The sequence below is a fragment of the Carettochelys insculpta genome, chromosome 6, assembly GCF_033958435.1.
Source record: "Carettochelys insculpta isolate YL-2023 chromosome 6, ASM3395843v1, whole genome shotgun sequence".
Classification (NCBI taxonomy): Eukaryota; Metazoa; Chordata; order Testudines; family Carettochelyidae; genus Carettochelys; species Carettochelys insculpta.
In genome coordinates, this window is record NC_134142.1 from 48096961 (window position 1) to 48121498 (window position 24538).

General features: G+C 42.7%; 1 protein-coding gene across 4 annotated transcripts in view; it reads right to left on the bottom strand.

Annotated features, from left to right (window-relative positions):
- NPAS3 (neuronal PAS domain protein 3) overlaps positions 1 to 24538 on the bottom strand; it is an 870281-nt gene that overhangs the window by 31622 nt on the left and 814121 nt on the right. For all 4 annotated transcript variants that reach the window (XM_074996867.1, XM_074996866.1, XM_074996865.1 and 1 more), the window contains 2 exons: positions 16591 to 16784; positions 8628 to 8734 (listed from right to left, as the gene is read on the bottom strand). In XM_074996867.1, the coding sequence (XP_074852968.1) occupies positions 8628 to 8734; positions 16591 to 16784 (301 nt within the window). The remainder of the gene's footprint in view (positions 1 to 8627; positions 8735 to 16590; positions 16785 to 24538) is intronic.

Genomic DNA, 24538 nt, shown 5'->3' on the forward strand with positions numbered 1-24538 from the left:
TTTTTTCATATATTTAGGACTCCGTACCATAAGCAACTGTTGTGAAAACTAACAGATATTTGTAAAAAGGAAGTACCTGAGGAGAACAGAGATTCTTATGGGTTTTATCAGAAGTTCAGTGATCCCTTTACTCCCCTGTTGTTGAGTGCCCTGAACTGCTTGTATGAGGAAAGGCTACCGCCTGGAACTCGGAATAATGCTTCTATAATCTTATTAAGGAAAGCTGGTGTAGAGTCAGTAGAATGTAGTAGCTAGAGGCCTATGTCACTTAGAAATTAAGTCTGAAAATTATTAGTGCAAATGCTGCAGACTCAGCTACGTTATCCCAGCTAATATGCTCTGATCAGATGGGGTTTATGAAGAAGAGTTTGCCAGCAGAGAGTACAAAGAAAATACAGCAAGCAGTATTGACTAGTGAGACAGTGGCAGAAAAAGTATGTCACAAAATCAAATGGGATTGTGAGATGCATACTCAATCGTTAATTGTTACACTAAGTACTGTGGTATTTGGGGGTTGAGGGGAGGGGAAGGGGCGGGGATGGACCATCACCAGAAAGCTGAAGGGAACAAAACAGGGAAAATACCTCCATATTTTATTTTTTAAAAAAAGACTGAGCTACTGAGTCAACAATTGTGGAATCACCAGGATGTAATGTCCTGTGGAAGTTAAAGTGGGCATATGTGTAGATAGTGTGTCAGTATTCATATTCAGAGGAAATCCAGCAGTTTTTTTTTGAACTTTAACAATGTGTTTATTATACCAGCTTCTGGCAGCGCTAATGGGGTTCTCAGAGTGTTGTCTCAGACAAAATCACAGAAATGTAGGGCTTGAGGGGACCTCAATAGGTCATTTAATTCAGTCCCTTGCACTGAGGCAGGACTAAGTATTGTCCACCATCTCTGACAGGTGTTTACCTAAACTGTTCCTAAATACCACCAGTGATGGAGATTCCACAACCTCCCTAGGCAATTAGTTTTAGTAGCTAACTACTCTTATAATAAGGAAGTTTTTCCTAATGTCTAACCTAAATCTTCTTCCTGCAATTTAACATCATTACTTCTTGTCCTGTCCTCAGTGGATGAGGGAGACAATTGATCACTTTCCTCTTTATAGCAGCTTTTTACATACTTGAAGACTGGTGTTATGTCTCACCCACCAACCCCCAAATCTTCTCTTCTCCAACTAAGCAAATCCAATTTTTCAATTTTTCCTTAGAAGTCATGTTCTCTAGACCTTTAATCATTTCTGTTTCTCTCATCTGGTCTTTTTGTCCAGATCTCTCCTAAAGTGTGCTGACCTGAGCTGGACACAGACTCTAGTTGACATCTTACAAGTGCCAAGTAGAGTGGAAGAACTACTTCTGCTAGCTTGCTTACAATACTTCTGCTAACACATCCTTAAATGATGTCGGCCTTTCTTGCAACTGTATTATGTTGTTTATTCATACTTACTTTGTGATCTACTGCAACCTCCCAATCCTTTCTGCAGTACTACTTTGTAGATAATTATTTCTCATTTTGTATTTGTTCAGTCAATTTTTCATTCCTAAATGGAGTACTTTGCATTTGTTCTTATTGAATGAATGTTATATATTTCAGATCATTCAGTTTGTTAAAATCATTTTGAATTCTAATACTGTCCTCCAAAGTCCTAGCACAGTCCCTTCCTGCTTGGTATCATTTTATCATACTTTATAAGTGTATTCCCTACGCCATTATCAAAATCATTTATGAAGATACTGAATAGAAACAGACACAGGACAGATTGCTGCAGGATGCCACTCAATGTGCTATTCCATCTTGCTTGAACCATTGATAACTAGTCTTTGAATGCAAGTTTCCAGCCAGTTGTGCACCCTCCTTATAATAGTTTCTTCTAGGCTATATTCCCCTAGTGTGCGTATGAGAAGGTAATATGAGACAGTATCAAAAGCCTTCCAGAAGTCAACATACATCACATCTACTTCTCCCTATTCAGCAGAATTACATTGTCAAAGCGGGATGGTTTGACATGATTTCTTCTCAACAAATCCATGCTGTTACTTATTGTCATTATACTTTGGAAGCTCATAAACTGATTGCTTGATTTTTTACTCCATTATCTTTCTAGATATTGAAGTTTAAACTATTAGCCTGTAATTCCAGGGCTGTCCTTATTCACCTTTTTATAGATATGTACCGTACTTGTTCTTTTGATTCCTCTGGAAATTCCTCTGGAATCTCTCCTGTCATCTTCAAGTTCTCAAAAGTAACAATGAACAGCCCATAGTTCCTTAAATACTCTTAGGATGTATTTAATCCAGCTTTTCCAACTTGAAGACATCTAACTTGTCTAAGTAAGTCTTAACCTTGTTCTTTCACTGTTTTAGCCAAAGTTCCTACTCCATTTACAATGATTGAATTGTAATGATATTTACTTTATTAGTTGTTTTATCACTGCTAACGTTTTTGATGAAAACTGAAAAACCAGGCATTTAACATTTCTGTCATTCCTGTGTTTTCTGTTATCTCCCCTTCTAACTGAGTAATGGGCCTAACTTAATCCTACTCTTCTATTTGTTTCTCATATATCTGTAAAACGCTTGCTTGTAATCCTTTATGTCCCTCGCTAGATCAATATCATTTTGTGTCTCAGCCTTTCTATTTTTCTCCCTACATGCTTATGTTGGTTTTTTTCATATTAATCTTTGAAATGTGACCTAGTTTTACTTTTTATATGCCTCTTTTTAGTTGGACATCGTTAAAGATGTAGGTAAAGCCAAGGTAGTTTCTTACTATCTTTCCTATGAATTGGGATAGGATCTGTGACTATTACTTTTGTGACTTATTCCACACCCAAAGTTCTTTCCAATTTAAGAGCTAAGAGCTGATTGCTGCTGCTTGTTACTAAACAACGTGACTTCATCTGCATCTTGATCTCGCTATCCATGGCAGCAAATTTATATCAGAATGCCAAGTTGGGATCTGGTATAAGATTGGTCAGTGTCTTACTATTATTACTATTTTTTGTTATGATAGCACTTAAAGCCCTAAGCAAGATCAGAGCTCCATTTTGCTGGATGTTGACAAGAACATACAGTACATAGGAACAGCCAGACTAGTCAGACAAGATTCTGCTAGTGGACGTCTCTTCTCTAATCTGAATAGGCCCAGATGTTTTCATATTTCCTCATATGGAAGTTGTTCCTTTCCCTTGTCATTTTTGTTGTCTTCTGCATTCTTTTCCACTCTGTCTCTTTTTTTCTTTTTCAGACAGGATGACAAAAACAGCATGTAGTATTCAATGTGTGGTCATATCATGGATTTATATAGTGGCAGTATGACATTTTCTTTTATCATCTCTCTCTTTCCTAATGGTTCCTAAAATTTTGACTGTTGCCGTACACTGAGCTGATGTGTTCAGAGAACTATCCATATGGACTCCAACTGCTCTTTCTTGAGTGGTAACAGTTAATTTAGACCTCACCATTTTGTAGGTATAGTTCTGTAGGATTTTTTTTTCAATGACCATTACCTTGCATTTATTAGCGTTGCATTTCAATGCCATTTTGCATCTCAGTCATTCATTTAGTGAGATCCCTTTGTATCTCTATGCTGTTAGATTTGGACTTAACTGTCTCTAGTAAAAGATAGTCCTGGTGCTGATGACCCTGCCTCTCTAATAGATAAGATACACAAATGGTCAGAGAGGAAACAGAGGCACAGAGAGATAAAGTAACTTGGCTGAAGTTACTTACACACTGCAGGTCAATGGTAGAGCTGAGAACTCAGAGTGTTCTGAGTTCCCAGTCTATCCACTGCATCAGACTACTTCTCACTCTTACTGGTTCTTAAGTCATTTGCTTGAAGACTAATGTTTCCTATTCCATATTCTATTTCAGAGAAATGGTCAGAACACTGGGGTTTTTAACAGGATCTTCATCTCTGCCAGGTGTTTAGTTCAGTAAGTAATAAACATCTTATAGCTCCTCACCCAGACAGTTTAATAAAAGTGGAGCTTGTCATTTTTTTTACTTCCAATTTCAACAGCATGATTTCTGAATTTGCTTATTCATTTCTAAGCAACTGCTTTACACTCATAGATATTAAATGTAGGTAATTTAAGTGATACAAATGCTAGACTGCTTTTGGGTGGGGGGGGGGTAGGGGGTTCTCCTAGATGTGCCTTTGACATTCTGTCCAAATTTTATCAAACTTACTGCTTCCCTCCCTGCTTCAATTATATATATTTTAATTCCTACAGATTTTAGGGGATGTTTCCCTTTAGGAGTTTCTATAAGCTTGCATTTTTGCAGAGCTGCCGTTAAAAAAAGATGGCCGCTGAACGCTTCCTGTTAGCTTCTTCTTACTCAGAAAGGTGGCCACTGCACTATCAACTTTGCAATTGCAGGCAAGAAGTCCACAGCTTGTACTTCAGTTTTATGTGTAGGATAACCCTCTTTTCACTGTCTCCCCTATTGGCATATTGGACTGGTCTTGTTTGTTCTCTTGGGTGCTCTTCAACTAGAGATTTGTTTGGTCTCTTAGTAGAGAATCTCTACTTTATTTTCTTTTTTCTCATCATATACTCAGTGTCATCACTACCAGTGGGAATGTCTTGTGAAAATAAAGCCCAGGCCACACAGTGCTGTAGAAGTATGTACTGCAGCCATCATCTGGTTTTACGCCAAGCATAGCTAAATTACAGATTAGTGGCCTAATTTGCCTCTCGTGCCAATGTAAATCAGATGCAATACCAATGAGGACAGTAAACTTCAGTGAGAAAAAAATTAACCCCGTGTCTATTTTTAAAATTTGTAAACAGGTTATAATTAAATAGGTGGTGTTCAAGTGGAAAGAGTCTGGTCTCAGATATTTAGGGGTCAAGATGCATCCATATCTATATACAGAGACAGAAACATACAAGTGTATATTTTTGTGGTTGGAACTGTCTCTTGCTACATGTTTGTACAACTCCTAGTTTCCTAACCCTGAATGGGTACAAAAAGACATTAGGATTTTACAGGAATGGGAGACATTTTAAGGAGAGACGATAACACGCTCTTAAATACATGTTGGCTCCATGGCTCAACTCTTTTCTATGCAATTTTCTTAATTATCAAATATATTGCAGTTTCATATCTCCATGTCATTGGTCAGAAATAAAAAATAGCAAGTGGTTACTTCATTTTCTATATTAGGGACATATTTACTCATCTCAGAGATGTTAAGGCCAGAAGGGACTGTCACGATCATTTAATTTCATCTCTTGCACATCATAAACCACAGAACCTCAGCAATCACTCCTGCAGTAGGTCAGCAATGTCTGGTTGAGTTACTGAGGTCCTCACATATTGATTTAAAGCATGGTTTCCCAAACCGGAGGGTGTGCCCCCCCCAGAGGGTGTGTGAAGAAATTCCAGGGGGGGCACAAGGTGACCCAGTCCCCGCACCACTCCCCCACCTGAAGAAAGAGATGGTTTTCACTTCTGGCTCTCAGTCCCTGCCATTTTACGTGGGTGACCCGGCACAGCCGCTACTAAAAGCAGGCAGACAGCGAAGACCCACGTGGAGCTAGCTCCTTCTACAAAGGTGAGTGAGTGTGGGTTGTGAGGGGGAGGAGGAGGATGGGCTTAGACGAGAAGCTGGGGGTGCCTGGCTTAGGTAAGGGGGATGGGGTAAGAGTGGGAGGCTGGTGGTGCCTGGCTTTGTGGGATGGGAGATGCTTGGGCAGGCAGCTCATGGGGCTCAGGCAGCCAGCTGGCTTGTGGGACTTGCAGTGCTTGGGCAGCTGTCCCCGGCATTGCAGGGTTCAGGCAGCTCAGGCTGGCGGCTGTCCCCAGCAATGCAGGGCTTGGGTGGCTGGCCCCAGCAGTGCAGGGCTTGGGCAGCTCAGGCTGGTGGATGGGTAGTTGCCCCTAGCAGTGCAGGGCTCGGGAGGCTTGGGCTGGCAGGCAGGTGGCTGGCCCCAGCAACATGGGACTTGGGCGGCTGCCTCCAGCAGTGTGGGGCTCAGGCAGCTCTGGATGGCAGGCAGGCAGCTGACCCTGACAGCATGGGGCTTGGCTGGGTGGCTCAGGCAGCTGGGGTGGGCGGCGGGTGGGCAGGCAGCCGGTCCCAGCAGGGCGGGGCTCAGGCAGCCGATGGGTGGGCAGGTGGCTGGCCCATGCAGCTGGTGGCTGGTTGGCTGGCTGGCCCTGGCAGTGCGGGGCTCAGGTGGGCGGGTCTGGCAGCGCAGGTCTCAGGCAGGCAGGCAGCTGTTGCAGTCAGCTCCGGTGGCCCGCAAGGGGCCAAGAAAAAATATCTGTACTTGTTTGTAATTTTAAATAACATTTTTATATCATGCTTTTATGCTTATTTTAAATTACGAATTGAATTTTTGTTAAAAAGGGGGTTGGATGATGGTAAAGAAGAGGTGGGGGGGTGTGAGGGCTTCTCAAAAATCAAAAGGGGGACATGGTGCCGAAAAGTTTGGGAACCACTGATTTAAAGAGTTCAGATTACATAGAATCCACCATTTATTTTAGTTCAAACCAGCAAAATGCTCTATGCCCCATATAGCAAGTCCCCCCAGGGTCTCTCCCAATATGACTTGAGAGGAGAAATTTCCTCACGACCCCAAATATGACCATTATTTGGACTCTGAGCATATGGGTGAGCCAGACATCCAGGAAGGAATTCTGTGTAATCACATAGGTGGTGTCTAGACCAGCCCTCAACTTCGAAGGGGGCATGGTAATTAAGGTGTTGGGAGGTTACTAATGAAGTGCTGCAGGGCATATGCAGCACTTCATTAGGCTAAATCTCCCTCGCGGCCACTCTGAAGTGTGAAACTTTGAAGTGCCGGCTTGAATGTAGCCGCGGGTACTTCGGAGTGCCCGTGCTACTTCGAAGTCCCCGCTTCAAAGTACCCGCAGCTACACGCATGCCGGCACTTTGAAGTCTCACACTTTGCAGTTGCCACAGCGGAGATTTAGCCCAATGAAGCGCTTCATATGCACCACAGCACTTCATTAGTAATGTCCTGACACCCTACTTACCAGGCCCTCTTTGAAGTTGGGGGCTAGTCAGCCATGTCTACACGTGCACGCTACTTCGAAGTAGCAGCACTAACTTCGAAATAGCGCCCGTCACGGCTACACGTGTTGGGCGCTATTTCGATGTGAACATCGACGTTAGGCGGCGAGACGTCGAAGCCGCTAACCCCATGAGGGGATGGGAATAGCGCCCTACTTCGAAGTTGAACATCGAAGTTGGGCACGTGTAGCCGATCCGCGTCCCGCAACATCGAAATAGCAGGGTCCGCCATGGCGGCCATCAGCTGAGGGGTTGAGAGACGCTCTCTCTCCAGCCCCTGCGGGGCTCTATGGTCAGCGTGTGCAGCAGCTCTTAGCCCAGGGCTTCTGGCTGCTGCTGCTGCAGCTGGGGATCCATGCTGCATGCACAGGGTCTGCAACCAGTTGTCAGCTCTGTGGACCTTGTGTTGTTTAGTGCAACTGTGTCTGGGAGGGGCCCTTTAAGGGAGCGGCTTGCTGTTGAGTCCGTCCTGTGACCCTGTCTGCAGCTGTGCCTGGCACCCTTATTTCGATGTGTGCTACTTTGGCATGTAGACGTTCCCTCGCAGCGCCTATTTCGATGTGGTGCTGCGCAACGTCGATGTTGAACGTCGACGTTGCCAGCCCTGGAGGACCTGTAGACGTTATTCATCGAAATAGCCTATTTCGATGTCGCTACATCGAAATAAGCTACTTCGATGTAGGCTTCACGTGTAGACGTAGCCGTCTAGACACAACCATAGAGTCCTCCCCATCTAGTATCCTATCTCCAGCCATTAACAGTATAGTACACTCTTTCATATCAGGCAGCCCCAGGACCGGGAGGTTGCGAGATAGTCAAATATTCTGGAGAACAGAGAGGTATACCTAGCAATGCATAACACTAAAGAAAAACAAGATTAAGAAACAAACAAAAATGTATGCAGAGTACTTTATTTACCAACAACAGTAGTATTGTACACTGTAAACTTGTACTATATTTGCTGTATTTATTTGTATTTACTTTCACTACACTGTAAATGTAACTACAATTTACTTATGGTTAAAATGCTGGTTATTTGAGAGTTCCAGATAATAGAATGCCAGATATGAAAGAGTTTGCTGTATTTGCTAATTGCAGCCACAGACAGGTCATATGCCATTATAGGCAACCTCCTTGTACCATCCCCTCCAAAAACTTCTTATCAAGTTCAATCCTGAAACAAGTTCAGTTTTTTTTGCCCCTAGTAATCTCTATAAAATGCTGTTCCAGAACTTCACTTTTCTTATGGTTAGAAACCTTTGTCTAATTTCATCAGAACAATGCCTCTTTGAAGTAAAATAATGACCAGCATACGGACCTGAACAGCTGTTAGAGACCATCACAATACAAATCTAAATTATTCCACATTCCCATGTACTCTGAGACTCTTGTCTATTTAAGGAAGTTACTTGAAAATACACAGCAAAAAAGTTACTTTTAAACCATCCTCCAATATACTAAAACAAAAAGGTAGATGCAGTACGAAAAGCCATAATCAGGACATGTCAATAACAGTTCAACCGCAATCAGGTATTGTGCCAGGTTATTTTGACAAAAAATGAGGTACTTACAGTCTAAGTGACTATGCCTGATCCCTTCCACATCTTCAGCATGAATGAAGTGGTAACATCTTTTCCCTACAATATCTACAGGGGTCAGATCCATGTAATCACTAATCCTACAAAGGAAAAAAATAAAGTCTGTAATTTAAGAAGTAGAAAATACAGGAACTGTCAAATGATAGAAATAGAAATCTACAGAAAGACTTTTCATTACTGCAGTATAACCACCAAGTCACTGCTATTTATTCGAGTGGAATACCTGTATAAACAAGATATGTTCTTTAAAATAAAAACTGTTTTATTTATAGAGAAACCTGCTGAAATCAGTCCATTTAAATAAATGGAAAGCAAAGCTGCAGAGCACTACCCACCCCCAGAACAAACACCAAGACAATATACTTTCATGAAATTACAAAGCATCAGAAATAATTCAAAATCCTCATTAAAAACCCAGATAATTCAAGGTTATATAATACAATAAAAACATGTTATGTTTATACCAAATGATTAGAGACACCTTTCATTTCAACAGCTTCGTCTTCCATTGGGTATATTCATGAAAAAAGCTCTTCAACCATTTCTTGGCACCAAGTCCAAACTGACATTTCAAGGGATATAATTTAAATGCTGAAACATGAAGATGCCTGGGGGTGTTATCTTTTTTATTCTTATTCTTTTGGGAACTCAGCTTTCGCTCCTGGCTCTTTCAACTGGGACTTTGTGGTTTACTCCACACAGAAACTTTTAAACCCTCTCAGCAGCTCTTTCTGGTGTGTGTGTTTGTCATTGATTGTCAAGATGTTGGTGTCCTCAGGCACTAACAGAGAAAAATATAACAAAAACTGAAAAACATGTTGGATGGACCAGCTTGGTTTATACAAACATTTGAAAACCTTTTATTTTTTAAAAGTAGAATCAAATTTTTGGATTTGAAATATAGGGTTTTCCTACCAAATGTGTATTTTGTCTAACTAGAACATCTAGCTTTTAGGGAAAGCTTTGTGAGGCGCTGACATGTAGACTTAGAAATAGTATTGTTTATTATGCAGATCTCTCAGAATGTGAATGGACACATCTCCAATTGATATGACTGAGATTACAATTACAGTACTATTTCTAAAGTCCATGAATTAGTGCAATAAAACCAGGGTCTGTAAGAGCTGGGCTGTAATAAAAACATGTCAAGTCAGTACACTTCCCATCAATTTCTCATTATTGAGAACAATATGTTTTACCAAAGGGTTAGTCCCTCAACCATCTGTTCCCATGGCCCTCTCCCCACACATTGGGTGGCTGGTGCATGGTTTCGGGAAAGGTGGGGACTCACTCGGGAGGGCTGCACAAGCTCCCTTCTAGCAGGCATGCCTGGCCGATTGGTTTATACCAGGAATTCTGACTGCTCATCCACAAGGGGCCACTGATTTGCTTGCTCTCCCCTTATACATGTAGGCTATGTCTACACTAGAGAGTTTTGTTGACAAAACCCATGGAGCGTCCACACTAAAAATGCATTCTGTTGACATACTGTTGACCGAACTCGGCACTCTGGTCATCAGCCTTCTGCCTCTCCCCCACAAGGCAGAATGCCTTTCTCGGCAGAATCTGTCAACAAAAAAGCTGTATGGATGCTCCGGGGTTCCCTCTGTCAACAGACAGGGCTTCCGGGTCACTGGACAGTCCTGGCTGCTGTGCTTCCAGTTGGCCATTCTGTTGAAAGAGCAGCTGGGCAGTCTGGCTGCTCTCTGTCGACAGAGCAGATCGATGGAGCAATCCACTTTTGTGTCTGGACGCAATCTATTGACAGAAATGTTGTCAGAAGTAGGTTGACAATATTTCTCTAACCCAAATACGGGACAGGGAGATATGTGGCAGGGAGGGGCGGGAGGGCAGCTCCCTGGCTGCTGCCACCAAGAGCTGCTGCCTCAGTTGATCTCCCTGGTTGCTCCATGCCTCGGGTAGCCAGGAAGGAGGAGGCAGCCACCCCCGCATGCCCCAACATACCTCTCCCTCTGCAGGGCCTCCTGGTGGTTCCCTCTGGTGTGACTGGCCAGCATGAGAGCATGTGCTCTCCACATGCTCTCTGGCCAGCAGCTGCACCTGTGTGCCAGCAGGGGGCTGAATATAAGGTAATTAGCCCCTTTGTTAAAGTAAGTCAGAATGCCTTCTTGGTGCCCAAAATACAGGGCTGTCTCACCAAAAGCGGGACGGATGGTCACCCTAGTCAGAAGATACCTTCCAACAGTAACCCCTGCGTAACCTCCTGCAACTCCCACATAACTGAAATTTTCATGCAAGTCAAGGAGAGACAGGCAGCAGGCTGCAGCCTGGTTCCTGGCTCCCCCGGGCTTGCAGAAGCCAGGAAGCCATGCAAAAAAATTATGAAGAAAGGTGCTTTCAAAAGCACGATTTCCTTTCCTAGGAATCCTGTCTACACAGCTGTTTGAGTTTTGAAAGCAGCCTCTTTCAGAAGTGAGATCGTGGGGAGTATGCAAATGAGGAATGAGATATTTACACCTGCGCCTCACTTGCATTTTCAATTGGCTGCATTTACATTCCCCTTCGGAAAGGGACGTGCAGTGTATATGCAGCCACAGGGAATAGAGTCTATTTAAAAAAAATACGGTCTATGTGTGTAGAGAACGTATTTTGAAATAGCTAAGTTGTATTTCAAAATGCATCTTTGTGTGCAGCTGTGTTATTCTGAAATAAGCTATTTCAGAATAGGTATTTCGGAATATCTTATTTTGGAATAATGCTACTATGTAGGCATACCCACAATCTCTTTGAATAGCATAATTGTGATCATGACTGGGTACTTCCCTGATGACCAGTAGTTAAGCAATGAATAAAATGGTTCAGTAATTTCTGCTACAGTAGGTTAGTTAGTTGTAAATATAGCTCTAAATGCAATAAGAGATCTATGTACCACAATATAGAAATCTGGGTGAATAGGTTTTGACTAACATCTGTATTCCATTTACCTAACAATTCCCATTATTTAAAAAAAACCTAACAATTTCTGAAGAATGCTAATGCATCCATGTTTTGAATCCTGTACTTGCTGTCTTCATGAAAATATATTCACTTTTGGCTCAATTCTAAGTAACAGAAAAATCACCATTTGCAATTGTTTATGAGAACTTGTTAGACATTTTGTGCTACAAAATTCTAATGTTCACTTTGCACTACAGAAGCTGGATCATGTCTCAAGAATGAAATAGGGGGCCCTGCAAAAAGAGAAGAGACAGTTTAGTGGTTAAGGCAGTGGATGCCACCCTGGAGAACTGGAGTCTATCCCTGGCCACAGAATTCCTGTCTGATGCTTGGCAAGTGACCTACAACTAAAATGTTACCACTGGCCACTAACTGTGTGTTTCTCATTTTTGGGTGACTAATTTGAGACATCTGGGGCCTGTTTTTCCAAAGACGAGACCACTCACAGCTACAACTGAAGTCAGTGGGAGCTGTGGATACACAATTCCTAGGAAAAAAACAGGTCCAAGAGATCTCAGGGCAGGAGCCCAGTCACTGAAGCACCACAAATGAGCAGTCATTTCTGCAAACTGTCCTTATTCTCTCTTTTTCTCCCTTTCCTCATATTAATTCTGTCTCATAGGGAATTGTGAAAAATAAATTAACTGATGATTGTGAGACAGTTCGATACAATGCGGAAAAGACTGAGGAAATTAGTAAATTTCAGTCGTCAGTGCAGGGTTTAGCTGCTGTGCAGTAAAGACATGGATCAAAATATTGAATAAAGGCAATAAAAAACTATTGAACACTTGCTGCATGCATGGAGTACCATCCATCTTGTACGTTAAATGCAGAAAAAATAGTATGTCTATGTAATTAAAGACTAGTATAATGCATCTGTACAAGAGGGAAGAAATAAGGTTGTATGGCATTTTCTAACTGGAGAGCTTAACCATTGCAACCTTGAAGACTTTCTTTAAACTAAGTCTTTTTTGTATTAATACTGAAAGGTCCAAGTAAGTCTCTGAATAATAACCTAGTCACATTGTGCACTTGTTTCTTCACTTGGCCTTTTACACGATCTCAGTGTCAGAAAATATTGTGATTAGAAGAACAGTAAGTTAAATAAAGCAAGTGATTCGTGGAACCTGATTCACAACCTATGAGTTCAAGAATAACATGAGGAAAATGCTATTCAGTTCAGATTTAAGAAGAAAAGAGGGTTGGTTTTTTTAACTAAAAAAAAAAGACAATTGACAAGATATAAGTGATGCTCTGTGTCTATCAAGGTCACCAAAATGAGACCCGAGAGACAGCAAAGTAAATCACTTTTGTGATTACATGAATGGGAATGATTTTGTTATGGAAATCATAAAAAATCAAAATTGGGCTATAAATGTAGCATTACTAAACCTTTGGAAAAGAACTTGATAGTAAGTTGCTTAATTAATTAATATAAAGCCAAATCCCATGGCTTTCCATGTTCCAGAGCAGTCCTGACAGCTAAAAACAGCAGCTGATTGAGGAGTGGGGGCTTGATTCAAATGAGTGCCAAGTACACTTGCCCTGATACCATAAAGCCGGTAAGTTCATGCTTAACTTTAAGCTCATGAAGAGTCCCATTGACTTCAATGCCTAAGTGCTTTGCTGGCTTAGAGCCAGGGTGCTCATTATTAAGCAGGCCAAGTAAAGGAGGCTCCATACCGGAGACTCTCTCTGCAGATCCTTTGGGAATGTGGGTAATTTGGTGAACCATGCTGACCAAGAGAGACAAAACCCAACAGTGGGGGAGTACCAGGCCATGTATGTGTGTGCAGCTTCTCACTCTGACTAAAGTGTTAGTAGCTGTGGCTGTGCAGGCAGCTGACCAGTTTAGAATGAAGATTCAGTCCTCAGTGTTTGCTCTCCAAAAGTAAACTCTTTCACACATCTTTACATGATTCCCCCTGCACCCAGAATTATGACTCTTAAGAAAATAAAAACAATGGACACAATGTTCTACTTGATTGAGTAAATGAAACATCTAACTCCATATTTAGAAAACTAAATCAAAATGATCATTTGCTGTGGTGCCACTAATCCAGTGGAATTCCTGTTATCCAAGTGAGCTACCAACATTCCCTACAGTCCCATCAGTGGTACTTCTGCTAAATCCTTCTCTGCAATCCAGGAGGGCCAGCAGTCACTGGGGACTTGGGGGCAAGGTGTGTGTGGGGGCCCGGTTCCACCCCCCCCCAGAAGGGATGGCACCTTGGCTGGAAGCGGCAGGGCCAAGGACAATCAGCTGTTAGCACTGCCTAGAGCAGGGTGACAGTATCCCTCCGCCGTCAGAAGTCATGTGGAATGGTGGAGTGACACTCCTGCAGCTTTCCAAGGGGCTCAGAGCTCCCAAGTAGCGCCACTGATACTGTGGCAGCAGCCAGGAGCTCTGAGCCCCTTTGAAACGGCAGGCCCCTCTGCAGTTGCCCCCCGTGTCCCCACCTGTTGATGGGCCTGTTGCAGTCCCATGAAGAGGCACAAAGTGCAGATGCCTCATCGTTAATTTTAGCGACACCACATGAATGCAGTGTTGTAACATTTGAAATAACCACCACCAACAAACAGAAAAACAGTTACTTGATAAAGCCTTCTCTAATGACACCTTATAAGACACTTAGCACAGGGAACTTCCTGGTGAATAAACAATGACCACTAAATTTACTGGCTTCACTACACCTTTGGCTATCAGCTTTTCCCAGGTGGTCACAATCCTCAAACAGTGCTCAGTGCCTGGACTGTTATCTAGCTTAGGTTTCTCAAAGGCTCCTCTCACAGGAATATGAAGGCCTTATGCTAAATGATGATACAGCTATACTGGGAAGTTTTTTAAAAAATAATCTTTTAAAAAACAATTTGTACTCATACAGAATGCTGGACTGACAGCAAAGGAAATCTTCCAGCCACTGCTCGATCAACTAATCTCACACCTGTTCTGAAAGGGTAGTTCGTTTCCGACATGCATACAATTTTTGGGCTCTTTGTTGAGGCTGTGAACTAAGGTATGTCTAAAACTGGGCAGGGGCCTGATTTCTTGAAGAGGAGACCTATTCACTAGGAACTGGACAGATACCAACAACTCATTTCATGGAGGCCATTGAAGAACTGTCAGATGGTAATGACTTTCCATCACTATCAAGACAGGTTAGATTCAATCCAATGACTATGACAAAAGATTCCATCTGTATGCTACTACTAATCCTTTAAATTATCTACGCTAACTGGTAACCCTTCCTTCTGTCTAAGGAAGGATGTGTTGCATCTGTATCTGTTGCATCTACTAATCTCCTAAACTATCTCTGTTAACACTACATAATCTAGAAGTTAGTGCGGTGTACTTGCAGGCAGGAAGCCAGTATTCTAACTCTAATTTTCCCATTAACTCTTTATGTAATCTTGAACAAATTGCTTTCCGTGGTTTAGTATTCCCAGTTTAAAAAATTAGGACAGTATCTCCCACCCATGTAAAGTGATTTGAGATCCTGGTTGAAATGTGCTTTCTAGTTGCAAAATACTATTGTTATTTCAAAAATAGTTTAGATTGTGATCGTTTAAGATAATTAACTGAAACTGAACACTGATTTTAAAATGGCTTAAGGCTTTGACTCAGTTGAGCATACAAGCACAGGCTTATGTCTATCCCTTTTCAGAAGAGCATCTATGTATATGCTTAAATGCTGTCCACAATGGCCATAATTCCTGAATTGGAGTCTATAGTAGAGAATTTTAACCTTCTAATTATGGTATGCCATTGCTGCTCTCACATCACAGGGCTGCATTGTAGCCTGTTGCCAATTCAACTATAGCTGTCAATGGGTACTTGGTTACCTCTTCTGCTTTCTCCTAATTTTCTTCAAAACTTAAGGAACCCAGCCTCTGAGTGCCCTCTGGACTACACTCAAGCCAGCTCCCTTCTCAGCTCTTCTGTCCATTCTTTCCCATATTCCCAGATGCGCACTGGGAACTCCAGTGCTCCATAGGCCCTTTTCTCCACTTCATCCAACCCTTACTCAACCTGTCACCCAATACCTGTTCCCACTCCACACTTTCACAGAACCACAGAAGATTAGGGTTGGAAGAGCCTTCAGGAGATCATCTTGTCCAACCCCCTGCTCAAATCATGGCCAACACTAACTAAATCATCCAAACTAGGGCTTTGTCAAATCTGGCCATAAGAACATCTAAAACCAGAAATTCAACCACCACTTTAAGAAACTCATTCTAGTGCTTCAGCATCTTCCTAGTGAAGTAGTTTTTCCTAATATCCAACCTAGTCTTCTGACACTGCAACCTGAGACCACTTTTTCTTGTTCTCTCATCTGTTCCCATTGAGACTATCCTGGCTCCATCCTTCAGATAGCTGAAGGATGCTATCAAAGTGAGCCCTCCCCCCACTTCTGCAGACTAAATAAGCAGTTACTTCAGTCTCTTCTCATAGGTCATGTGCCTTAGGTCCCCTAATAATTTTCATTGCCCTCTGTTGGATCTCTCAAATTTGTCCATACCCTTTCTCCTTGTGCTCTGCAAGTCACCATCCAATCTGATTCCACAATCCCCCACCCCACTCTTGCTTCCAAAGATGTTATCTGTCACAAACCTGTCACCTGCTCCATCTGACCCCTTCTAGCAACCACATCCTCCATTCCAACAGGCAGAGATAAAATTTCAAATGAGATGGCCTCTTCTGCAAAGCATTTCAGGAATATAGGGTCATTAAACTTGAAATAGTAGATTTTGTCCTTTTTTTCACTTCCAAACATAAAGACATCATGCAACTTATTATGCCAATGTTAAAATAAATCTCCTTCATGTTGCCCTGTTTTCAATAATTAATAACAACAACAGTGAATTGAGTACTCCGATCTGGTACCAGGTTGGAACTACAGAGTCTGATCTCCACTGTTCACCAAGCCATGGAATATATAGTACACATGCAATACTGAAAAGAGCAGAGATGCTGTACCTATTTTCACAGTAAATGATATTGAGGTCCATATTTACGCGAGTAACAAACATGTGGCAGTCGATTCTGACTTCATTGATTGTAGGAGGAGGCAAAGCGTGAGCCACAACTACAAGCCCCATGATTTGGCTAGGGACTGTCCTCCCATGGGACAATGACACTCTCAGTCGTAACCGGCCTGTTATATGGATCACCTGCAAAAGACAAAGAATAAAAGAAACTCTAGTGAATTCATGATGCAAATGGGACATCATTTTAAAAGGACAACATTGTTATTCTAAAGAGCACTTAACTCTGTCAAAAATTAAATTTAGTAACCGACAGGATCAGTGTTAAGCTTATTAATATTGGCTGTCAACATGTCCTAAATGTCCTCATGGCAAGAAGGAAGAAAAGTACATAATAGCAAAATGTTTCAATTTATCAAATCTAAAACTCAGAACTTCTGTGTTATTGATTTTTTTCCAAAGAAAAAAAGGAAGGACAAATTAGAAAATCAAGGGAATGAAGTCAGAGATATAAAGATGAAGTAATGAGAGTAGAAAGGGAAGACTAATTTTAAAATATTCAGAGATTAAAATGCAAGACAAAAGGACCAGCAGTTTTGAAACTTTTCCAGGATGCATTTAATTGAATTGCCAGTCATCTACATCTCAGAGACACTACTTACACCCTAGAGTTACTTCTTTGTGGTGGCAATAGAAGAAGCATGAGCTGCAAGTGATCAATGGGTTCAACTGCAGCACCTTGAACCAGTTCTCTGCACAGATACCACATTTTACGGTTGCAGAGTTACTAGTCAAGCAGTGAGTTAGCTTAATGCACTATGCATGTGCTGAGAACTTTCACAGCTGAATGAGAGGCTGAGGTTTCCGTTCCCCTATTTACACAATGAACACTAAGCAAAATATACCCAGGAGGTCCAATGGCTGCATTTGCTGAAGCTGAATGATTATGAAACTATAGTAAAGGACTAATCCATAATTTCCGACTCAACTGCTTGAGAAGTCTTACTCTGGACAAATAAAATGATTGTTCTTGGAAAAACAAATGGTACTTGTGACAGGTATCAGACTGATAGATCTGGGCTATATTCACACCCAGGGACATCATGGACAATGGCCGTGAAAACTGTCCACACCTTTCACCCTGCCTGCCTCTCAGTATCAGCCTGGATTCCAGATACCAGGTCTGTGGTCCACTGAGAATCTCTTAAACCATGTAGTGCACCAAATATTAAATCTCATTTAAGCCAATAGACTAATGAATTAAAGCTGGAAATTGTTTTTATTTTAAAATCACAATCTTAAAAAAAAATCTCATCTATCCAGTTTTTCACATTTGTGACCACAATCAGTGAGGTGATTCAGAGTGGGGAGGATAATTATCTTATGGTTTTTGCCATTTCAGTTGTAGGCTTATGATCACCCACACCACACCTGAGGTAATTACTACCTAAATTCATACTTAATGAACCTTCAGAGGGAAAACTATTTTGTGAGTACTCGAAAACATTCCTAGAGGTCAGGATGCAAAAATGCCACTTCAAACACACATTTTTGCAAGACCTTATTAACTAATGAAGAAATAGCTCAAAGAAACAGAATTTACTTCACAGGAGGGACGCTAAACGGCATACTTTGCTCCTTCTAGCTAGGCTTACACATATGCTTATTTACCATTATCTCTCTCATTTTATCATGCAACTTCAGATTACTTCAGTATTACAAATCTGTAAATGCTTTGGAAAATGCTGCGGTTTAATGAAATCAGAAATAATGTCAAAACTAATCCTATGCTCAATGTCCTAGGCATTCCTTTAAAAATTGCTTTTATATTTATCCTAAAATGTTTGAAGTTGACATTAGCATTTGGGGAAAACTTTGATATCTATCTTATGTAAGATTTACTTGTTATCTCCCACATGTATTTTTGGAATACTCTATGTAATTTATTGCTAAAAATCAAAAAAGATTTGTTTCTGAACAAGTACTTACGAAATCAGTATCCAGTTTCTCTTTCATCTCTCACTGAAACTGCAGCTCTGAGTTAGTATCAGCGCTCTGGAGATTACTGAAAGCTAATGCTGTTATCCTCAATGGCTATGGCTACGCTAGTGAGTTTTTTCGACAAAACTGGAGTTTGGTCAACAAAACTTGCTGCAGACCCACACACAAAATGTGTTTTGTTGACAGATTCTGTCTACAAAAAGGCTGCGTGGACACTCTGGGGAGCGTTCTGGCCACAGACAGGGCTTCCAGGACACAGTGCAGCCCTGTCTGCTGTGCTTCCAGTTGCCTGTTTTGTTGAGAGTGGCTGGGCAGTCCAGCCGCTCTGTCGACAGAGCGGGTTGCTCTTTCAGTCTGCTTTAGTGTATGGCCCCACTCTGTCGGTAGATGTTTTGTCAGACCACCTCTTCTAGCGTAGCCACAGCCAACCAGTGCTGATCTCTGGGAAGTTTGTATCTGGATTCAAGCTATACAGCTTGCCCCTAAGTCTATAATGAACTGAACCATGTCCTCAGGTTCAAACTGCTTCACATTTTGGGAGAGGTCAGATTAAAACTGAATTTGGCTGTTGCTCTGGGAAAATCTGCAACAAATTCCTGGCTGTTCTAACAGCTGTTCTGTTGACTCAGTATTACAAAGAAACAGGAGCCCCAGTTTAAGTCAAGTTCTCATGGTTGAAACATCTATTTCCACATAAGCGCATTCTGGGACAAACCAAACTGGTGGTAATGCCAGTTTTAGCTGCCAGGGCCTTAGCACTATTCTGTCTGTCACCATTTTTAACCCTGAGTCAACTGAAACTAGCATTCGAACTGGTAGACATTTTTGGATAAATTACCTCCAAGTGGCTAAGATTCTTGTCTTATCAATCCCATACCAGCAGACCAATACCAAGTACTGTGACTTTATAGCAGATTAAGTGGAAATATACATGGCTTTGTGACAGACAATACTGAGACTGAGATATAAATACTTTTCAAACAATAAGCAGAATTCAGAAAACTTAGGGTAAATGAAGTGGCATTATGTCTCTAACTTTCTTTCTAAACGTTTCTTTTCAATAAATGTGCACTAACCTGAGTCACTGTTTAAAATTACTGTCTACTGTGAAAGAACATTTACATTTTTGAATGAATTATAGAACAAGGTGAGGCTGTGTTTTCTCTGCATTATAAAATATCTGCGAGTGGTTGTTGCACTCATGAGAGATACAGACTACATTGCAACTGGATGTGTAATTGGCAACTCTGGCAGACATACCTGTGCTAGCCTTAATTGAAAAATTGCTGTGACGATTTAGTGGCACAGGCTGCAGCATGGGCTAGAAATGCAAGTCTATACACAGAGTCCCCAGATGGGCTTGTGCAGCCTGCGCTGCTGCTTTAATGCTATTTTCAGGTATGCTGACCCCCATTGCAAAGCACCTCGCTGCTTGCAGTGTAAACACAGCCTAACGCAACTTCTGTACGTTAACCACTGGACTGCTTCCTCCCAAATTCTGCTAAAGCACAGGGTGACCATATCTCCACCCCATCAAATACGGGACACAGGGGAATGAAGCTGTCCCAGCCTAAATGGGACGGATGGACACCTTACCTGGGAGTCAGGTGGTGGCTGCCCTGTGGGGCTGCCACTCTGCTGGGGGGCTCTGGGGGGGCAGCTGTGGCTCTCCCCATGACTAAAGGCACCAGAAACAGGGCTGCCACCCTGCCAGCAAAGCTCCCAGCTTCCACCAGCTGGAAGAAGCTGGTTGGCAGTCATACCACCACGCGGGTCCGGCTCCTGGCTCCCAACAGCTTGGGGATGCTGAGCCACAGCAGTGCTGCTGCACGGGTCTGGCTTCCAGCTCCTGCCAGCCAGGGAAAGGCGGGTGTCAGCTGTGCCACTATGCAGGTCCGGCTCCTGGCTCCCCGCGCCCAGGAAGCCAGAACTGGGGGCAGCCACAGCCACCTGCGCTGCAAAAATGTGGAATACAGGACAATTAGCCCCTTCAGAAAAATAAATTGGGACACCAGGATGGCACCCAAAATATGGGGTTGTACTGCCCAAAATTGGATGGATGGTCACTCTATCAAAGCACTTCCTGAGTTAACAGAGTGCACTGAAGTTAACAGAAAGACTCCGATTAATGTCAGTGGACCTGGATCAGGCTCTAGTCCAAACTCTGTTTTGATCAGAAATTGTTACATATCTCACAGAATTGGAAGGGCCCTTGAGAGGTTAGAGTACAGTCCCTGGACTCACAGCAGGCCCTATTAGCATCCTTGACAGATTTTTTTTTTTAATCTACCCCAGACCCTTGAAAGGCCTCCTCAAGTATTTTACTCACAACTCATGAATGGTGTGGAGCAAGTGAATACAGAAAGGTTATTTACGTGTTGCCATAATATAAGAACTAGAGGACACCAAATGAAATTAATGGGTAGCAGGTTCAAAACTAATACAAGAAAGTTTTTCTTCACACAGCGCACAGTCAACCTGTGGAACTCCTTGCCAGAGGATGCTGTGAAGGCCAGGACTCTAACAGAGTTTAAAAAAGAGCTTGGTAAACGTTTGGAGGTTAGATCCATAGATGGCTATTAGCAAGGGGCAAGATATGGTGCCTAGCCTTTTGTCGAAGGCGGGAGATGGATGGCAGGAGACAAATCACTTGATCATTGTCTTCGGTTCACCTCCTCTGGGGCACCTGGCATTGGCTACTGTTGGCAGACAGGATACTGGGCTAGATGGACCTTTGGTCTGACCCACTATGGCCGTTCTTATGTTCTTAACCCTGGGTTTACAAAGCCAATGCTCTAACTACTGACTATCCCTCCCTCCCAAAAAATTAGAACTGGAAGGGACCTCAAGAGATCATCAAGTCCCATCCCCTGCCCTCAGAGCAGGACCTATCACCATCGATGACAGATTTTTTTTTTTTTTAAAAAAGGTGTAATCTGCCCCAGAGCCTTGAAAGGCCCTCTCAAGGCTTGAGCTCACAATCCTGGAATCACAACAGTGCTCTAACCCCTGAGCTATTTCCTCCCCACAAACTACTATAGACGTTGCAAACTGTTTAGTGCTACTGGTCCAAAGGGACTATTATAAGTTTACCAAATAGAGCTATGGTTGTGACCTCAAACATAGGCTAGTGCATAAACTCATTCCAGCTCTCTTACTGCTCCCAGTCTCACCCAGTCCTATTACATGTCTGTTTAAAGGCGCAGGAGTGTAAACCCAAGAAACTTATCATCATTGTAGGACTGTTAATGTTTTATGAGTGTAAGTATAATGTTGTAAAGCTGTCACAAAGAAGCAGAAAAAAAGCAATATTAAAATCTTCTGCACTGAAAAACGTAATTCTTTTATAAAACAGGATTCTAAATTAACTCTATCAGATACTCACATATTTCAGAAACCATTGTTTCGCTGCTGTTCTTCTTTAATAGAAAACCGGATTGTCAGGGATTTTTATCCCTAAGGCATTATCGTCCCCGTGTGTCAGGGGAAACAAGCCCCTGGCCGTGTAAAAATCAATGCAGGTACATGGAAAAATCTAAAGTCTCATAGGCTGCCATTTAGCAGCCCCCCCAACGGTCACTCTGAGTCAGTTGGTTTCCCCCGTAACCTGAACTCATAAATTATTCATAGGTGCAGGTTTGAAATAGAGTCCTCTGATTGGCCCAAGGTAAGCTTTTCTAGCACCTTCGGCCAAGAAGAGGACCTGTTTGAAAACACCTGCATAGAATTTTGGATATGGTAATCAGGTAATGAATAATCATGAACTCGCTCTATAAATTCAGGGCTGTCAGTCCATTCGGCGGCCCTTGGGGATGCAGATGAGAACTCTGCTACCCAGCACAGGGGAGCGTGGCAGCGTAAGCTGCGTCCACTAGACCCTCAGGTCAGGCTCAGGCTGAAGACGCTGAAATCACCTCAGCATTCACAGCACCTGCTGCGGCGCTGGCTGCAGCTGACGGAGGCCTGAGCAGACCAGCGGACCAGAAGCGGCGCCAGAGCCCCGGCGTGCCTCGCCGTTCACGAGCGGTGCGCTTGCTTCGAGGAGCAACAAGTGGGCTCTTTGGCGTACCTGTCGGGTGGCGAACTGGCCCGTGGCTCCGGCCGCGAGTACTGCGTACCCGGCAGGGAAACCAGGAGCCCACCGACCCTGTGTCATCACTGCTGCTCCTCTCGCCGTCGCACTGTCTGCATTGCTCTCTAACTAACGCGACTTACTGGACACCCTATCTGGACTGGACAACGCACCGGATTGGACATCCACCATCATACGGAGACACGTAACTTTACCTATCAGGCTCGTGGCAAGGCCCGGTCCTTTTCTCATTGGAGTGGGCACATCACATACATTTGAAAAAACACTTCAATAGTTGTGGGCACCGGGACCCCTGACAGGGGGCGGAGGGTCGCACCCACCACCATGCCATTCTTCTGGCAGGGGGAGGGCAGAGCCCGGGGTCTGACCCCTTACAGCTGGGCCTAAAAAGCCCATACCGTCCCAACTGGGAGCACACTTGAATAAAACTATTAGTTATAATTAGTCTTAGGGTTAGAGCTATTAATTAAATAAGGATTGTTAGGGTTATTAGTTAACTAGAGATATAGCATTAAAGTCTTAATTTGGTGCCGTAAGGCATAAACAAAAACTACCTTGTTTCTTTTTCCTTTTACCCCTTCCCTTTATATTTATCCCGGAGCGGGTCAAAAGATCCCTGGGAAAAGGTTGGGGCTTAAGGGGGTTGGCTTCGGGTAGAATCCCCAGCAGCCTCCACTGCCAGCCACTTGGGTTGGGAGTAGCGCCCCGGCTCAGATTCCCTCTACTTTTCCTTATTTTCCCCAATTTATTAACCTAACTTGTTTGCTTTGTGGACAAATAAAGTTAACCGTACAGGTGATCCATATGGAGTATAGCATAATAATTATAATTGTAAGTTACGTATAGTTAAGTTCTTAGTTAATATGAGTTGGCTGATGTGTATGTTTTATTGTTGTTGCTGTGTCTTTGCTTGTTGCTGTTTCTGTTAATAAATTGTTTACTAGTTATACTTTTTAATCTGTGCCTGAGCCTCGTTTCCCGTTCCGGCCACTACCTGCCAAGGGAATAGAGTGGACCTTAGCTGTGCTTGCATTGCCCCCCATCAACAACTGCACCCTTCCCCTGTTTGGTGGGGCGGTTGGGCTCCCCCCGGCAACTCTGGGTCCTAGCGCCCAGCTCACCCACACTATTTCGGCCACCAAGCGGGGAGAAACCACCGGTTGCGCAGCATGGATGTGCAAGATGTTGTGAGTATATGTAAACACAGTTCATAGTAAGTGTGGGAGCATTAAACAAGCCACATTGCTTGGACAAATATAAATTTCTTTTCCTGCCATATGCTCCTGTTAGTAATCTGTTAGCGATAAGCACTTAGCTGTGCTCTACTAATGTCTACTCATTATAAAAAAAAGCACAACACAAAGACCTTGATAAAACCTTCCCTCTGTCAATACTTAAGGAAAGTAATTGAAAAATACATCTGGAACCTGCTCACCATATTTTTGAGCTAAATCTCACCTCTGGAGATGGAAAGCTTTTCTTTATCAAAAGACATCTCTAAATATTATGTCTATTATTTTTCTTCACACACGTGATGAAAGAAGTAAAGGACATGTATTACTAGGGGCAATAAAAACCTGTAGGCATGAAAAATCTGTGAATTTCACCTTTCACATTTTACTATGTTCTTCAAAAACTTATTAAAAATAAAGTTACAAACTGATGCTTTTGGTCTGTGGTCACTGTCCTGGTTTGCTACAAGCTTTAAACCAGCCCAATGACAGACATGTCATCCGATGTGATTTACATCAATGGGTGTTCACATGATCCTTTAGAACAAAATTTTCTCATGAGGATTATGTAAGGAAAATGTGCCGAGCTAGGCAAACCCTTATTTGTGTACACA